A 19,902-nucleotide genomic window follows, 5' to 3' on the forward strand; every position below is an offset into this window, starting at 1 on the left:
CATCTCTATTGGGTTCTAAAATTGAATCAGTATCTTTAAGACATTTCAAACTGGATATTCCATAAGCACCTGAAACTCAATGTGACCACAACAGAACTACCATAACTCCCCATCAGCAAGATTTATAACTTCTGTTATTTCCTTCTTGAGCCCTTACTTTCACTTACCCTGACAATGTGCAACCCAACTGCCAAATGTTGTCATATTCACCTCTACAATATCTCATCTCTCCCTCTCTTCATTTTCATACTCATAGTAGTTGGGTACAGGATCTCATCTCCAAACGGGTATTCCATAGACACCTCAAATTCAACATGCCTAAAATAAAACTCACCTTTTCCCTCAAAACTTCTCCAATTTTCCATTTCTCTTGGGGGCATCTCTCTCTCTTTCTGTTCAACCCAGGTTCACAACTTCAAAAATCTTCCCAGGTCCTTCATTTTCCCTTATCTACCATATCCAATCAGATGCTAAACCTGTTAATTCTTGCTCTGCAATATTACCTCATATTCTTTCCTTTTCTTCACTCCTCCAACTATTACCTTAGTAATATCTTCCTTCACAAAACTATTATCTTAGTTTAAAGCCCTGATCACCTATTCTAGACTATTACTGTTGTGTGTTTATTAAAATTTTTCCCATTACCAACTCCCCTTCCAAGTAGCAGAAAAAAAAATCCCAAGTTCAAGTCTATGATCCTCCTTTGGCCAAGAACTTTCAGCAATATCCTAATATCTTTGAGATAAAATACAAACTCCTTAAGCTTGGCATTCAAAGCCCTTCGTAATTTGGTTCCAAACCACCTTTCCCAGCTTATCTCATTTGATACTTTTTTTACGTATTAGATTCCTGTCAAACTGGCCTACTAGCTGTTTCCAAACCTGGCCTCCCAGGTCCTGCCTTCACAGAGACATGTCTGAAAAAGGCTTTCTTTCTCACTTTCAACACTTAGAAATTAATTCTTTCTTTAAGGCTCATTCAAGTAGGCACCTTCAATGGGATTTTTCCTGATTTTCCTACTTGTTAAGTGTTTTCTTTTTCCTCAAATTATTGTTTATTTACTTATCTGTTTTATTAAGTTACATCCCCAATATAAACTCTTAGAGGGTAAGGAGTTTTTCCTGGCTAGCTTTGAATCTCAAGTCCCTAGAGTACAGTGATAGGCATAAAATATGTTAATAAACAAGTTGGATTGTAATTGAAGAGGAAATCTGAGATGCTTGATCATATTAATTAGTAACTTGGGATTACCCTAACATTAAAAAGGTAATGAAAAGCAATTAACAATCAGTTCACTCATTTTCCTAACATTAGTTGCAATAAGGCTAATAAAATAAATATAACCTTAGCATTAAAATTATATTTAATAGACATAATTTCCCATCCAGAAACTAAGGTGTGAGGACTAGCTCTAGTAAATAAATTTTTTTTCAAATTTTTTTATCATTAAATAACCAAGAGTTTAAAAAATAAGAACTGTGGAAATTAATTTGCTATTATGTAAATCAAAGACTTCCAGAAGTATTTCTCATACTATATTCTTTCTGGATAAATACAAAAGAATCAAGCTAATATGAAGAAATAATTAACATATTTCTTCCTACTTAGCATATAACTAGACAGAACTATCAAAATGGGGAACACTGAGTAAGTTCAATTAGCATCTGTACTTGTCAATTGCTCTATTTTAACAAGGATATTTTTAAAATAAAAGAGATAGTGAAAATGACCAATATAAGGCATCCCTCAAAATCCATTCATGGAATCATGCTATTGATGCAACTATTGATGCAAGAATGTAGAAACAAAGTACTTCTGTTAACAAGTTCAAATCCAACCAGCCCTCTGTGAATGATAAAGGACCCATCTTATACCATCTTATAGTATATGCTACAGCAAGATTCCAGTGTCTACATATAAAATATTATAAGCAAAGTAATATTAAATAACTAATTCAGATTTTATCATTTTGAAAATTAAAACTTATAATAAAAATTAGGCTAAAGATTACACCTTTGGAAAAAATGGGACTTCTCAAACAAACATGGAGTATAAATGAGATATGAAGGTGAAAGTTTTGTCTAACTAAAAGAATAAGCTAATCAAAACCATTTAAAAATAAATAATGCAATTACAATAAAAACCAAGGCCCGCAGTTAATAGCAACCATTTCTTCCTTAAATGCTTTGTTTATTTCTACCCATTCTACAAAAATCTAAATATGGACTAGATGACCTTTTCCAGCTCCCAAGTTCTATGACTCTGAATAACAAATGAAATGAACTACCCTTAATGCATGGAAATATGATATGATGGAAAAGGGGTGTTCTGATTCTCAGTTATTAAATATTTTTATTAACTAAATTATCCAGAGCACCAAACATGAATGACCAATTTTCAATGAATGTAAATACAATAAAATGTGAACATAATTGAATCTTTCTTAAATTATTCAGAAATACATGGATACTTGCGGAGCTTGCAGTGCCTCAGGTCCACTGTTATGAAATTTTCATTTGGAGTCAGAGGATGTGGGTTCAGACCCCACCCGGGCTGCTTTCTACCTCTATGACCTTGGGTGGGTCACTTCACATCTCTGGGCCTCAGTTTCCTCATCTGTAAAATGAGGGGGTTGGACTAGATAACCCATAAAGTCCCTTTTAAGCCTAGAAGAACACATTTACACAAAGTAAAGAGAAGCTACAGGATAGGCTGGACTTTTTTGATAACTGTTAGAAATCATCATCAGTTAAGAAACATTATCTATTGATCATCAAATTAATGCTATTAAAAACCACTTAATTAGCCTAGAATTTCCTTTAAAATGTGAAGATATAGTTATATTTCTTTAAAAAATATTCTAAGATAAATACTTTTCACTAAATCTGGTCTTTCTTCCATCAGTCCAGATTAGTGACAATTTACTAAATTAGTAATGCTTTATAAATGAATGCTAAGAACAATGCATAGTTTATAACTGAATTACTTCTCTTCTCTGGGTCTTAAGTTTCTTCATCTGTAAAATAAGAGTGCTAAATTAGATGACTTCAAAGGTCCCTTCCTGCTCTGACCTGTGAGCCTATGAGCTTTATCCAATTTTATGAACTCAAAGTCATTATTCCTGGCTATCAAACTGGTTCAATTTATTTGAATCCTAAGAAAAGAGAGAAAAAAGTTAGCTAGTTTTGTATATGCATAAATATATTTACTTAAATAGTTGAAGACTCATTTTGTAGTCAAATTTCCATAATTACTTAAAATGATTGTTTATATTTATAAATCCTACTGAGCTTTGGCTCTAATCACCTTAGAAAACAATTCATTCCATTTGTACTGGTTGGAACATAGAAATAGATTGGAGCTCAACAAAATGCATGTTACTTCTTTTCCTATTTATTTATTACCTTTTTCAAGTTTTCATGAAAATGTATTTTAAGTTGGTAGGCCCCAACTTCTTATGTAATTTTATCTTAAAATATAGATAATAATGGTAATAAAATTGGTGGAACTAAAGAAGAGACAAAATGGCAAAGGAAGATCAGAAAAGTTCAAATTTCATAGACATATAAAACTATCAGTAACCAAGAAAATCTAAATTTGTAAGGCAAAACTTAAATATTAGGATCTCATAAGAAAAAAATCTAGAACTATATCAAAGCATTCTTTGATCTAATTGACAGTGTATCTATACCCCAAACACCAGAACACAATCAAAATTTGACTTCTGTTAACACAAATTCAGATACATTTCTGGTCAAATTATATGTCTGATCAATCTAAATATAATAAAAATTTGATATAGAACATTTACTTTATAACAGTAGTTAGCCTTGTCCTCAAATAAACAAATGAGATAATATTTACAAAAACACTTAACATTGTGCCTGGCACATATGAGGCATTTTGAATGCTTATTCCTCTCCTTTTTCCCTTCCTCCTCCACCCTTCCTTTAAAACCAACGTTACAATGAAATTCCACTGTACAATAATGAGATTATTAGGCATAGGCTTTCTAGTAAAGACTAAATTCTATTTTACATAGAATCAAGGCAACAAGTATCATTTCTCTAAGAATATCATTTTGGAATATTCATGCAATGCTTAGTGACCCAAAGAAACCCAAAAAATAATCACCAAAATAAAAATAACCCAAAACTAGAGCTAAAATATAGTATTAATAAAAGGAAGGAAACTTGTTTTATTTCTAGGTGAGTTATTTCCATGTTATAATTAATATTTTAATGAACAAACTACTGCCCTATCATGGTAGGGATGTAACCCTGGGTTCTCAAAAATTATGTCAGGAGCAGTACAAGCTCTGGCATGTACAACATGATATTTTAAAATATGCTATACTTCTCCATCCCTACCTCTCACAAACCATTATTAAGGTAAATTTAAAAGTATGTGAAGATTTATTTGGAATATTGAAAGGAAATCAAATAGCTCTACACTAAGCTAGAAAAGTTTCAAGACTATTGTCAGAAAACCAATAAGAGCACAATCTGTAGACCTAGCCATTAAGTAATGAACTTTTCTGACCACAGGAAGGACTCATGAAGACTACCTCTGAAGGTGTGGAGGGAGGCCCAAGTCTTTTGAAGTATAAAAATTTTGGTTAACATAATTCCAGATTACTAAAAGGAAGTATCCAATTTATACACTAAAAAGCACTGATTTGTAGCTACTTTCTTTTGCTTTCAATACATTTGTTTAGATGTCTGACTAATTTTTAATGAATTACTTATAAATCATAATTAGACACTTCATAAAACCAAAATGCTCAATCCAAATAAATTAAACTAGCAGTCAAACTTTTGTTAGCTAGAGAAATAGCAACCCCATGTTATTACAAAAGACAACTGACTTAAAATTTAAAAATAGCAAAATTGTAGGCAATATGTTAAGAATAATAGAGGAATTAATTCTAGGTCCTATAATATAATTTTAGAACATTACAATCTTATCATTATCTGATCTAATTCAATGCCATTATTTCTTACATGCTACCTTCCCTAATGAATCCAACAGGATTGGCTGAATCAATAGGAATAGAGAACTATATACTATAGACCTATTCAAGATCATGCTCTATCATCACTGAAGTACTTGTGGACCCATTTAATAATTGTGGATCCATTTGAAAATGCAAACCCCACCTAGTACTATGGCCTTTGATCTCCAGTCCTCCTCCTACCACAGCTTCCCCAACAAGAAACTGTAAAACCCGAATATAGGGATTTTAATAATGATCAATTGCTATAAATTTCAACACAGAAACACAAGAAAACACTGGCAGCAAACTTCATCTTAATTACAATTTGGGTAACTACAAAGCAAGGAAATTCTTCAAATTCCTAGTCCATCTTTAATTTACTTTGTAATTCATAAAAGCTATAAGTCACTCATTGATTAAAACACAACAGAATTATATGTTCCATTATATATAAAAGCAATGAAATATAATTCACACGTGCATCTCAAATTTTTTATGGTCCTTAATGGCTTGTTGTAATATAAGCTATCCATCCATATTTTAACAAGTCTATTTACAAAGTTATAAACTCTTGATCAAGATCCGTAACCATTGACAACATACCACTTTATAATTTAGTTCCTGAGAAATTAGTTTTCTCCCATTATCAAGTCTGCTTAAATATTGTGTTTCACCAAATAGAACATAAGATTTTAAATAATTCTGTAATTCAAGTTAACCAAAATTCAATCCTAAGGCAGTGACCAAAAGAAAAAAGTTTCAGATAAGTAATCAAATTTTAATTCATACCTTTATGATATATTCTTTAAATTACAAATAAATCACAATTTTATATCAGTAACTTTATAATTCACCTTAATAATGGCTTACAGTGGTGAGTTGGGGATGGGGAAGAATAGCATAAATCATCATATTTTAGATTAGGTCTTACAAAGAAGCCTAATTCTACTTTTGATTACAACCTTTGTAGGTATGCCCTGTAGTCATAATTTTCTGTGTATGGTTAACTTTATAGTTGCATCCTCGCCAACCATAGCTCCAGCTCCTACTCTAGGGATATACTATATTGACTAGCAAGAATTCAGTCTTATCCAGGGGAGCTTCAGATACCAGATTATACATAACAGACATTGCTCTGCCATGCCATGGCATCTTCCCTACTCCTCACTTTTTACCTCTTGATAGATTCAGGTATATAAATACTTAAAATATTCAAGACTTTGAGGTGTTCAACTTTGTAAATGGTTTCAAAGGATGATGATTTTACAACTATCAAAATCAGTACTTAAATCAATCTCAGAAAGGTTTACCATATTATTAGAATGTAAACCTCTTGAGGGCATGGATTCACTTTGGAATTTGTATCTATAGTGCTTAGCACTATAGCAGTGTCTAGAAGATAGTTGGTGCCTAATAAATGCTTGTTCATTTAAGTGTTAATTTGGCTGAAATCACTAATTAAATTTTCCATAGATCAATTAGTACTGCTCTGTTGTATGATAAAGTAAATAGGAAGCTAAACTTGAAGTTGGAAGCTTTGGGTTCAAATGCGATCTCTGACACTCACTAACTATATAAACTGTGGGTATGCAAGTCACTTACCCTGAATCAATTTCCTCATCTGAATAATGCAGGCAATATCTATAGCACACATTTCATAGGACTGTGTGGTTTGATTTGGGCAAGGACCTTTGCAAACTTTAAAATGTTATATAAAGACAATATTTTTTTAAAATTCTGTTGATATCCTTTAAAATCACCTATAAAGATGAAGAGTAACTGTCAACAAACCCTTCATTCAGCATTTGCTTGATAAACACCAAAAGCTATGGTTTCTTCTCTTTTCTCCACACTAACTACAAGTCTTTAAAAAGCTTTCCTTAACAGAAAATGTTATATGCATACAGAAAGAAAACTATGAATATTGAATCTAAATCAACACAAGCTATGTTCACTTTTTTCTTTTTTCTCTCTCAATATGATCCATAAAGAAATGTGTATTTAAAAAGTTAATATACATATATAACCAGAAAAAAAAATTAAAAACAAGAAAACTTTCTCAATAAGCACTATCTTCTATCACTTTAATAGTGCTTATTTTATGCTCTTCAATTTTCTCTTTATTCTTTAAAGAGACCAAACTTAAACTTAATATTCTATAAAAGGACATTGACCTAGGATTAAAAAAAGATTACTTCCCAACTATATAATTTCCCAGAATGTTATAACTGTTTAAAAGTACATCCTAATAACATTTTCAGTTTCTAAAATGTCTAAAGACAATTCTATCTCTATTAACAAAAAGACTATGGCCCAACAATATATTGCACCAAAAATTTCATTACTAGGAAGCAGAAACAATATAGAAGGTACAAAAAGGATATATTCCAGGGAAAAAATGCTATCAAATTTTAAATAAAATAACTTTACACAAAATATATCTGGGATTCTTGAAGCAAGTGGAAAAAAGGGGGACTGTTAAAATTAAGAGAAAGGAGAGGTAAACCTAACTTTACTGAAACTGAAGGGAGGAAGCCTCATGAGGATACCCATTTTAACGATTGAATATATTCCTAAATCCACCTATTCCCATCTTCCTTTTCCTACATCTGCTGCCAGTGATAACCCTTTAACAATTTAAACCTCAACCTCTTGTTGCCCAAGTAAAAAGAGGCCATATAGGAAGATAAAGATAAAATCACTTTTCCCTTCTGCCACCTGTCCCCAGGGGAAATCAGTCTAAAAGAACTAAATCATAACTGTGGTCAAAAGTGACCTCAATATATGTATAACTTAAGGGATTAATTTAATATTTTAATGTAATATGATATCAAGGCTTTGACTCCCTTACCCATGGTAAAAACAATTCTACAGGGGCAGCTAGGTGGCGCAGTGGATAGAGCACCAGCCCTGAAGTCAGGACGACCTGAGTTCAAATATGGCCTCAAACACTTAACACTTCCTAGCTGTGTGACCCTGGGCAAGTCATTTAACCCCAATTGCCTCAGCAAAAAAAAAAATTTTAGTTAATAAATAAATAAAAACAATTCTATTTACTAATTCCCAAAATTTCTTTTACAGTTATACAATCTTCCATTCTATGGGTAGAAATCAAATTTTAAATATCATTATGTCTACCTGAAGTAATATATTCACTTAAATATTATCATAAAAAGAATAACTAACCAAACAGTAAACATAATTGCCATGTAATACTTTCCTGTTTTGATAGGAAAAATAAACTTAGAAAACAGAAGGGTACTTGATCATTAGGCTAGGGGAAGAAAAACAGTAAGAATACAAAGAAGAAATTAGAGAGTCAAAAATAAACTTTAAAGACTTCTCAATTCTTCCAAAGATCAACTCAATACCTTTGATGTCAACTAAGAGAATGAGGGCAAGAAAATATTTTGCTGTACACATGCAAATAGAGGAAGCAATAAAATTTTATAAGGTAACATGTTGCAACCTAGATTCTGTTGTAGTTTTTCTTTTTTCTTTTCACTGCCAACTTTTAACGAACGATCTTTATTTCCTTAGTATTCTTAACTGAGGTAACAGTATTTCAAAAATTACTGTGTTTGTGGTTCATAGAGAATTCCTGGACTTCTATTAATTCTATATCTAAATAGTTTTTTATAATAAAAAGCAGTACTTTAATCTCGAATGTCTTCCCATTTCTGACAAATTGGTTTTTTGTTTGTTTTTTGGGATTTTATTTATTAGGCTCCTTTTTGTTGTCAGGTTTTTCGTTAGGTCTTTGAAAATTCTTTCTGGCTTCATCCATCTTAGCCCCCACACCCAATTAAAAGTCAACTAAAAACAAACATCTAGAAATGAAGCATACTCTCAATTCCTTAAATCAACTAAATGAATATAATTCTATAACAGACACTATGGCCTGAAGGACTCCCCACCTCCCACTTTTTGCTATCTCCCTCCTCTCCCCCCCAGAGACCTGGATACTAGTTGATTATAAGTTTGGGGGAAAGAGAGGAGCATATATTCATCTTGTAGTACTTAAAGCACTAACAATATGAGCTAGACTAACAATGTGGTTTGGGATTTTTTTTTTTTAGACTGTTCAAATCTATCTATCTTTCTATCTATATCTATCTGTCTATATCTATTTATATTTAGATCTCCAAACCCCAATTTTTTGAGCATTGTTGTGCTGAAGTCTAAAGATCAAATTAAATATGTCTGAATGACATGATCTTAAAGAAATCTCTAGTTATGTGAAAGTATTTTTTCAAGAAATCTGGAAACATGCAAGTTTTTAAAAGCATGATTTAGGAAGAAACCATTTTCTGAAAATTTATTAAGGAAATTTTCCAATGGTTAAAAAAAAAAAAAGGCTCTACTAAAGTTCCCACTACTTACTAAAGCTTTTTACAGACTCATTTATCAATCCACATCTTTCACCTTCAAAACTCGGGGCCAAACTAATGTCCTCTATGAATTTCTACAAGTAGGACTGCTATACTTTTCTACTTCATATTCACTTAGCATTCATTTGCACTTGTATTTTTTATGGTCTTTCTTATTGGAGGTTCCCAAGTTCCTCAGAGTATAAAAACAATGCTGCATAATTTTGGAAATCTAATAAAATTATCTGTAATAGGTATACTGAACTGATAAAATTAGCAACTTTTCCTGGTTGTATTTATTATACAAATATGGTAAACTGTTTTGGCAAGATTCTTTCCTTAAACTAAGGTGAATGATTGATCTCACTGTAGTCTTTTTAGTCTTTTAGGTATATGAATACTAACTAATGTCTTTGGAGACTAAAGAATAAGAGATCAACATAGGCATCATTGTATTTGTCCTTTTCCAAACTTTAAGGACTTCTGTTTTCTCAAAGCTTATAATTTCACTGTTTTATAAAAATAACTATCATAAATTTACCTTAATTTAAAATAGCACTTTCTTAAGTTCCTTATTCTAATTTGGTTTCCTACCCTTATGTAAATGTTAGTTGCCACTCACTGTTAAAAATAGGTGGAAAAAATTTTCCTATATTTTTGATTATCAGCCTTTCCTCTCTCAGACCAGGAAAATATATCAATTGATTTTCCTCTTTTGCTTTACATGAAGTGAAGAGGCTAGCATGGGCAGAAGAAGAATACTAGACTCTGATGCTGAGTTCAAATGCTAGATTTTTCTCTGAGATCCTGGTTAAATCTCAACCTCTCACTTTCAATTCCTTCACCTGAAATCTAAAGGGGTTGGATTAGCTCTAGGAATTATAATTCTAAAAAGCTAATGAGAATGTTTTCTGCAGATGTTTTGGTGAGCTGTGCCTCAAAATTATTTTTAAAATCAAGGAACTGGCATGAGAGCTATGATTCTTAGATGAGAAAATTCCTCTATAAATACAAGTCTGCACCCTTTCTGCTATTTACACTCTCGGGTTATCTAGACTCAGTTTCTCAAACTGTGGTTTGCAACCCCAATGGAGTAATTAAATATATAGGTAGCAGAATTATGATTTATTATCAACAAATGCTTGATTTGCATCTCTATTTACATACCTATATGCCCAAGATCACGAAAATTTCACAAGCAAAAAGGAATTACGAACAGAAACAATTTAAGAAGTCCTGACCTAGAGCACTGAGATATTCATGACTTGTCCAGGGACCTATAGTTAGTATATTTGTGTCAGTGGTTCTCCTGGCTTTGAGGATAGATATCTATTGTATCACAGGGTCTTTCTTAACTTTTAAAAAGCAATTTTCCCTTAAAACAATTATGGCATTTCTTTTTACTTTTTCTTGACAATCTGTCATGTTTCCAACTTTTCTGGCTGATTTTTTTTCTTTTTTTAGCTTTTTCACACAGTTTTAAACTGTCATATTCTACTACACACTAATAAATCTCAGTCATCAAGTGTCATTAAGAAATTAATCAGAAAATTAAGTAGTTCAAAAATGTATAGATTTGGCCCTTTTAATATCAAACTTTATTTTGATCAATTTGAGCATATTTTTTAAAATAATAATTTTAACCTAAACTTTAAACAATATAATCAAGCAAGTATATATGTATATATGTCAATTTTAAAAATAAATTTCAACACAGACATAATAGTCATTCAATTATTATGCTCTTCTAAGTCTCCTTTGATTCTGCTTCCCCAATGACCCCAGGATTCAATTGTTTATTTGCTGATTTTCTTATTTTGTTTTTATTTCACATTACTTCATATATCTATTTTTTTTATATTCCTCATATGAAAGTTATCTTTCTAAATTATACACTTCTGTCATTTTAAACAAAATAAAATATTTAAAAGATTTTTTTTGATAACTGAAGATTGTCATTAAGTGTATCAAATATTATATACAGTGCCCTAATAAAAATTAAGCTTCAAGTTGCACTGAGGTATAAGATAGATACAATAAATGTGTAATTAATACTAAGTAATCCCAGACTGTGCTTGAATTATTTCTTGTGTTGTATTTTTAAAGTTTTTTTGGTCTACTCTTGTTGAGCTTTCTGCTACTACTTTTCATGCTTTTCTGTGGGATTATTTCTAAGGTTTTTTTCCTTCTTTTTTTCCCTTTCCCTCTCCCACTTCTATTCTACTTTTATTAGCTAGTGAAGAAAACCAATAACTATACATTATAACTATGTGTCAGGTCAAGAGTAAAGAGGCTCTAACTGCAAAGCTCTCCTTTAAATAACACATCTCCAGTTTTAGTACATGAATTTTGAACCAAGCATTTGAGGTATTCAGCAGCATTTGTTTTGCATTTACTTTCTGGTACTTGACGCTTTTTAATTGACCAAACTGCCAGAGAGCTACTCTAGAAAAGTAAGGTATCCCTATGATTTGTGTCTTTGGAGACGAGAAAAAGACTCTCCCAGAAGATTGAGTGATCCAGATTTTCTAACTATTGGTCCCAGGTAAATCAAAAAATCTGTTTTTCTGAAACTGAAATTTATCTTGCATTTTTTATCCTTTTCCTGGTTTCCAAACAGTTATTTCCAAAAATATTTCTAGCCATTTATAGATCCCAAATATTAATAAAAACAAAACCAAAAAAGCCAGTACACTGTAAATGATTTATTCTTTTATTAATAATATTGGAAGTTTTTCCTGAAAATTCAACATGGAGAAAAATATAGTAAAATCTTTAATTTCTATTTTCAAAAAATTCTAACACTTCCAAATAACTAGCAACAAATATAGTGTTTTTATAGTGCTCTTTTGGGACATCAAAATCTTTCTTTGCATATTTGAAATGTATTATATTATTTATATTTATATAATATATACACATATATTATATCTATATTTAGATATTTGAAATCTGTTACAAAAAATTTTAATGGCTTATTTAAAGATATATAAATTTTAAGTTCTGTTTGTAGTGTAATAATTGTTCAATGGTTTCAGGAGTTTAAGTTAAAAACAGCATCTCTGAAACTCAAGCAAAGCAAAACAGTCATAAAACATGTTCAAAAGATGATACTTTAAAATGCTCATTTTAATAGAAAAATCATACCAGTATGACAAAATCATGTACTAAACTGAAGAATAGAACATATGTTAAAATAAACAAAATGGCAAAAAAAAATTATTAAAAAGAATTCTGTAAGAACATACCATAGTTTATCTATTTCATGCACACAGGTTACAGGAAACCCCGCACATAGAAAAGATGTGAATGGAAAGGCAAAGGGAGCAACAATACATCCCAGAAAATAGCTTCTATTTTTAAATTAAAACTGTCCCAACCTCAAGATATTTACAAGATATTTTAATCCTTTAATCATTTTACATCAAAATCTAACAGTAACCTACCTTCCTCCTCTGAGAGATGCTGAGGGCACCAAAGTCATTAAACAAGGATGAACCCGGTGAACCTAAAGGATCTGAAAGTAAGTAACAATAAAGTTTCTACCTTATCACCTTAGACTGCTATAATATAGCAAGGGATATAATATATCCCTAAATTTTTCAAAAAAGCAAATGTCTATCATAATTTAAAAAAAAAAGAAAAAGAGACACACTCAACCAAAATCATACAAATTAAACTTTATAGTTTAGCATACTGTACTAACTTTAAATTGAATTAAATCAGTATATAGTCTAATACTTCATTACAATTACATAAATGTGCATATATATTTCAGGCTTAAAGAAAAATCAAACATATAATTGACTTTAAAGAATAAATAAATAGAAATATCTATTGCAAAAGGGGTGAAATCATCCTACCCACAGTAGCCAAAGGTTTTGTCATTTTAGCTAAATGATACGACAAGTAGAATGAAAAAAGGGAAGAAATAATGCTAATAAGTATAGAAAGAACAAAGTTGATTTTAGTAGCTAAAACAAACATTAACTGTCAATCACAAAGCTAATTTTAAAAATTGTGCCATTTAATTCCAGGCTACATTTTTCTGAAATTACTGAATCTTTAATGTAAGTTAATCTATATTTTCCTGTATTTTACAATCATCATAAATTTCATTTCCATATCAAGAAGGTAAGAACTGAGCCAACCAAATGGACAAACATCAGATCATTGAAAACTGAAAGGGACCTCCAACCCCCTTATTTTATAAAGAAACTTGGGCTTGGAGAGTATAAGTGACTTACCCAAGGTCACAGAGGGCAGTAATAATCACAGGCAGGATTAAAATCAAATTCTCATGACTCCAGAATCAGTACTCTACTCACTGTATCACACTGCCTCCCCCTTTACAGCAAAATCCATATGTTTAAAGCACTGTTCAAATAAAATCATTAAATTTTCCTAGTCAAAAATTCTAATCATCTGCAACTGAATGTTACCAAAAAGGTAACTGAAAAGTTTATTACAATTTTCAAAAACCTAGCTGATACATAAAATTAAATGTGTATCAAATCCTATTTACCATATATCTATATATGTTTTCATTTCTGATTTGTTACTCTTCATTTACTAATGGCCTAACACTTGTGTTTCTCGGTCCTATAGGCATTATAGTTAACAAATCCATAAATTAATCTTTAGATTTGCACATCCAAGAACACTGAATCCTTTAAAATATAATTACCCCATAATTTAGCTGTATAATGATTTTTTTTTTAAAAAGGGCATATTTAAATTACTAATTACTACTATTATTATTACCTTAATAGTGTAACAGGACAAAATACAAAGCGATTACTCCATAAGCACCAAAAGGAAAAAGGGGAAATATAAAATATAGTACAAGTTTATATTTAAAATAAAATCACCTCAAAAACTGGTGGTATTATTTTATTTCATGTTACCATGATTTTAACATTTCAAAGTTATAATCTAGTGACCAGCACGTTTTATTTGATATTTAATAGGATTATTTCTATTTGAAATGGAAAAAAAAAGATGAAATGTTAAAATCATTATCAATTGTTTGACTTCAGAATATATTCCAGAACAATTTTTCTAAAGTTTTTGAATTATGCAATATAGAAAACATTGAAGAAAGTTAATACAAGAATTTTTACCCTTTTCTACTTATTCAAAAACACAGAATGAGGATTTACTGATTTTTACTTAAATATCCTTTAAAAAGTTTCAAGTCTTACCATGGCTGGCATATGGCTTGGCACTGTCATTAAGAAGGCTTGGGGAACTGCTGCTATTAGTCATCCTCTGAAAAATAATACAGACAGAACTTTATAAAGGTAGGGGTGTAGGATTGAAGAACTGGAATATAAGAAAGTAACAAAAAGTTAACTGACTCAATAACAGTCAATAATATATTTACTATAGGTTATTTTTCATCATAAAAGGCATATATGGAACTTTTAATTTTGCACAAAAGTGCTCCATTTCCCACTGTTCATCACAAGACAACCAAAGAGCTAATGAATACCTGAATAAACAATTCTGGTTTTGGTTTTCCACCTTTTTCCAAATAACCAGGCAACTGGTCTAACTTAATGAATTTTCACCCTCCCGCTTACTTATTCATGGGCCCATGGGATACAAAGTATTAATTAAAGCTTCACAGAATTTCTAAGATGAAAGAGAACTCAAATCATCTATTCCAAACTGTACTGAACACAATCTTCACAGTAACATAATCAAAATGTTGTCAACAAGTCCCTATCTTGAACAACTCCAAAGAGAGAGAATTCACTCTTCTCAACCCAATCCACTTTAAAACAGTTGTTAGGAAACTCTTCTTGACATTTAAGCTTAAATGAGCTTCAGAATCTATTTACCTCTTTTAATTCTTGTTTTTTAAATCCAAGGCCAAACAGGACAAATCTAATCTTTTTTCCACATAAAGGTCTTTTAAAAATTGAAAATAGCTTTTGTGTTACCCAAGTCATCTTGTCTACAGGCTATGCATCCCTAATTCCTTCTATTGAGTCTCATATGTAGACTTTCAGAATGAGAAGATCTATTCATGGTTCATCATGTACCCAACAGTTCTTCACAAGACATATTGCCTCTAAATGATCTAGCACTTCTGATCTTCCACAAAGTTTTTCACTACTAAGTGATTCATTCCACAGAGAGGTATAACACATCATATATTCTGCTGCATTGTGGATGACTGCAAGTCTCTACTTGTTCTTCCCACTATGCTGTGTATGCACATTCTGATGTGTATAGATCACAGTAATTGGCACTAAAGAGTTACCCCTCTCTCCCATGAAACATTCTGAAGGCTAAATCTCTTTTTTAAATGTACATAAAGAAAAATTATCAACCCCTTTCTCTCAAAATAATTACCTTTCCAACGAACATTAAACTAAACTAACTGGATTAGATAAATGAAGTAATTCAAGAAAGCATACCTGCAACATCTTCATTCTGATACTTATTTTCATATTAAGAACTGTGGAACATCATTTCAAAACGTTTCCAAATTTTTCCCAATTAAACATAATTATAATCTACCTAATCTAAAATAATATAAAAAGAAATATTTTTTATAAATACCCCACTTCCATTAATGTGATAAATTTTTTTAAATGGCTAAAAGACCTTAAAACATTTCCAAGATATAAATACTACCTATTGGCAAATAGCCAATAGGTAGGACTCAACCAACAATCTCCTCCAATAACTGGTAGATACATGTATACTTCAATTTCAGAATTTTAGTTCAAGAAACTAGATTAGTTAAAACAGATATCAGTAACTTACTGTCTTGTATCACATAGAAGGGTAAGTCTATGACACTGTTTAAGAGCTAAATTATTGATAGTAAGTGAAAAATCCACTACTCCACACTAATTGCATAGGGGAAAGGAGGAGCAATGGAGGTCAGAATCAGAAGTTTATTTTTTGAAAGGAATGTAATTAATCTAAAATATGAATCTCCAATAAAGTGAATCTCCAATCAGAGGATTAGGATTCAAATGCTAGTTCTGAAGCGTGTGATTTTTAGTCAAGTACCTTAATCTTTACAGGCTTCAGTTCCTTCATTTGTAAAATAAAGGGGTTAGACTTAGAAAATCTCTATGGTGACTTCCAGCCCTAAATCTATGATCCTATATGTTTCTCGTTTGTTTAGAAAACACTTTTTCTATATGCAATAGAAATATATGAATTATAGCCATTATAGAAATTACATAGTCCTTTTATGTATAACAAATTCTGAATTAAGTCTTAAACTATAATTTAACATTACTAAAATTACTAAAAGAATCATTACTAACATACTGTTAAGTTTAGTTATATGGGGAATATAATCCTAAGGAACGCACCTTAAAAATATATAACTAGAGAATTAAATCTACAGAAAATTGGGAGAAAAGAACTTATCTGGATAATCTTTTTTTTTTAAATAAATTCCACTGCAAAATTTTCAAAGTACCATTTCAAAGTGCCAAATTAAAATTTTCATAAATGCTTAGCAAGGTTTTAACAGGAAACAAACAAACAAAAAAATCAAAGCATGAATATGGTATGCATTTCAGAGTTGGTTTTCTGATTCAAACATTAGGTTACTATTTTTTCATATTAAAATGACAAATTTCTTTAGTATGTAAAATCACCTTAACTCTGATTTTGGTAGGCATTCAATGTAACTAGAGAAACTTTTATAATTTACAAAACATGCATCTGTCAATATATAATTTATAATTTTATGAAATTATTTTTAATTGAATAGATTAAAATTATCTTACTATATCACCTTTTCTTTGTCTTCTTTGCCTCCTACCTCTCCCCCTCCCAAAAAAAAAAGTTCTGGCAGATTCTAAATATATAGAACAGATTAGCCCATCTAGACTGTGACTACCATTTCAATCATAAATGTAGGCAGGTCCTAGGCACAAATTAATATTAAAATTTACCATATTTTAGAAAAGTTAAGATTTACCATGTAAGATTATTTACTGTAGTTACTTCTGATAATTGCACACTACCTAAAAAACTTTTTGTGCTGGGTATAATAATTAACTGACATATTTAATTCAAGAAACATTGCTGAGAAATGATTTCTTAGTTTATAAAAAAAAAGACAGTTTTTCTTAAAAGATATGTGTGTGTGTGTGTGTGTGTGTGTGTGTGTGTGTGTGTGTACACATACATTTACACATACTATATAAATGTATCATAATAAAACATTCACTCACAAATTAAACAAACTATACCAAATGGTAATACTGGTAAGGAAGTAGGAGAGGATCTCAAAAGAAAATTAAAGCATTATGAAGAAAAATCTGCTGTCTTTCCACAAATCTTTCAGATTATCTCCTAGAAACTATTTTATCCTATTATGTAGGATAAATCAAATTAATCTGACAGGACACTGAAAATATTACACAATACATCTAATGTGACATCTTTAAAGCATATATATAATAGATACTTATCAACATTTCTTTATATTTGACAAATTGAAATGAAATATTTCATAAAGCAATAGTACTTTATTATATAACAAAACTGGATAAACATTAAAGATCATATGAGCAATAGCAGTTAGCATTGTAGAAATGACCACCATTTTTCAAACTATGGTACTATCCAGGGTTCAGCTATGTACATTACTCTTTCCAAAAAACACAACAAAGCAGCATACAAAAATAAAAATTTGGGGAGAAATTTGTCTTCAAAGCTTTCTTTTCTCCTCCTCTGTCATGCCAAGTCAAATCAACAACCATTTATTAAATGCCTACTATATCTAGGCACTGTGCTAAATGCCAGGGATACAAAGAAAGGTAAAAAGAATCAGTTCTCATTCCTGCTTCAACCTCCCTTTACCCTAGATGTGCAATGTCAATTAATTCTTATTAAGGCTTTAATTTTTAACTTAAAAGTATAACTCCAGTTCCCATTCTTATTTAAGATTTCAAAGAATAGTTAGTTCCTGGATATGAAAAAGCCCTCTAGATCCAAAGGAATGAAGTTATAATAGTGGAATGATTATTAGAGCTATGAAGGGACTGGTATTTCAGGACAAGGGGCCTTCCAATTCTGCCTAAATATTTATAAGACAAGTCTGTGTGGCACAGTGGCAAGAGCTAGAGAGAGCAGTGCAGAGAGGCAAGTATAATGTGTTCAGCATGTTGTTGAAAGCCAAAAGCTAAAAGAAATACGCAGTAAGATGGTTCCCAATCATGCCTCTACAAAAAAAGAAATCTTACAAAGTCTACTTCTAAGGAAAGAAAGCTCTGGGCAAAACATGTTTGCTATAACGGCAATTCAGTGAAATACCATAAAGAAATGATGATATGCTATCTGCATTAGCAAAAACAATACCCAGAAAGACATCCATCTCTCAACATGTGGGTATAAATGAAATAAGAACCATACCCCACATGTATACAGTTTCACATAACAATTCTCTGTGCAAAATATAATTATTCTCATTCAACAGATGAACAAATTGAGACTCATATATGCATGTGCTTGTTCATCCTCAAGCTACAGATTTTTAAAAACTTCCCCCCTCCAAAGCCAACCTTATATGCAGTTTAATCTAACCTAACCTATTAAAAAAGGATGTGTTTTGTTTTTTTTTTTTTTGGGGGGGTGGATAGAGGAAGCAGAAAGAAAAACTACATATTGTTGTTATTCCTCTTCTCTGATCTAAAAGCACAAGTGAAAACTACTCTCTAGTAGTCAGATAATGACTAACATAAAATATAGCTAAATTACTGAAAAAACAAAAGAATAATTATAGTAAATCTTGCTAACCTGCATCATGGGAAACTTGTTTTCTCCAGGACTTCCAAATCCATTGACGCCAATAAAGCTGGTGCTGAAATAGGAATCTGTGAGAGTAGTATCAGTTAAAGCACCTCCATCTATTCCAGGAACTGAAATTAAAAAAAAAAAAATTAAATTGTTTAATGTTTTCATGTACAGGAAAAGACTTTTATTTTTTTGATCTAGCTAAAAAAAAATGAAATATTTCATTAGAATGGCAGCATGAGGTATGATTATAAAATAATGAGGTTGTTTTTTCTTAAATAAATGTATATATTCAGGACTTACACATGCAGATAAGTGTTGTCCCACACACAGTAGTAACCCAGTACAACCAAGTACTTAATTCCAGTGGTGCTAACTTCTGCTCATGGCTTTGTGAAAACTGTTCTCTTAGAAATACTTCAGAAACAGCATTCTTAAAATCCTTAATGGTGAGCAAATCTTCCTTTGATAGTATTTTGAATTTTTGAAAACAGTCAAAAAGCATTCATTTTTGTTTTTCTTCCCGGGTTATTTATACCTTCTGAATCCAATTCTCCCTATGCAACAAGAGAACTGTTCGGTTCTGCAAACATATATTTTATCTAGGATATACTGCACCATATCCAACATATAAAGGACTGCTTGCCATCTGGGGAGGGGGTGGAGGGAGGCAGGGGAAAAAATCGGAAAAGAAACGAGTGCAAGGGATAACGTTGTCAATATAAAGTAATCATTAAATTAAAAACAAAACAAAAA

The 19,902-nt window shown here is 31.0% G+C and overlaps 1 protein-coding gene across 3 annotated transcripts in view; it reads right to left on the reverse strand.

Annotated features, from left to right (window-relative positions):
• PAN3 (poly(A) specific ribonuclease subunit PAN3) overlaps nt 1–19,902 on the reverse strand; it is a 130,300-nt gene that overhangs the window by 94,086 nt on the left and 16,312 nt on the right. For all 3 annotated transcript variants that reach the window (XM_051986527.1, XM_051986528.1, XM_051986525.1), the window contains exons 2-4: nt 19,150–19,271; nt 14,571–14,637; nt 12,813–12,883 (exon numbers count right to left, since the gene is read on the reverse strand). In XM_051986527.1, coding sequence (XP_051842487.1) covers nt 12,813–12,883; nt 14,571–14,637; nt 19,150–19,271 — 260 coding nt within the window. The remainder of the gene's footprint in view (nt 1–12,812; nt 12,884–14,570; nt 14,638–19,149; nt 19,272–19,902) is intronic.

Source organism: Antechinus flavipes, chromosome 3 (assembly GCF_016432865.1).
Source record: "Antechinus flavipes isolate AdamAnt ecotype Samford, QLD, Australia chromosome 3, AdamAnt_v2, whole genome shotgun sequence".
NCBI lineage: Eukaryota > Metazoa > Chordata > Mammalia > Dasyuromorphia > Dasyuridae > Antechinus > Antechinus flavipes.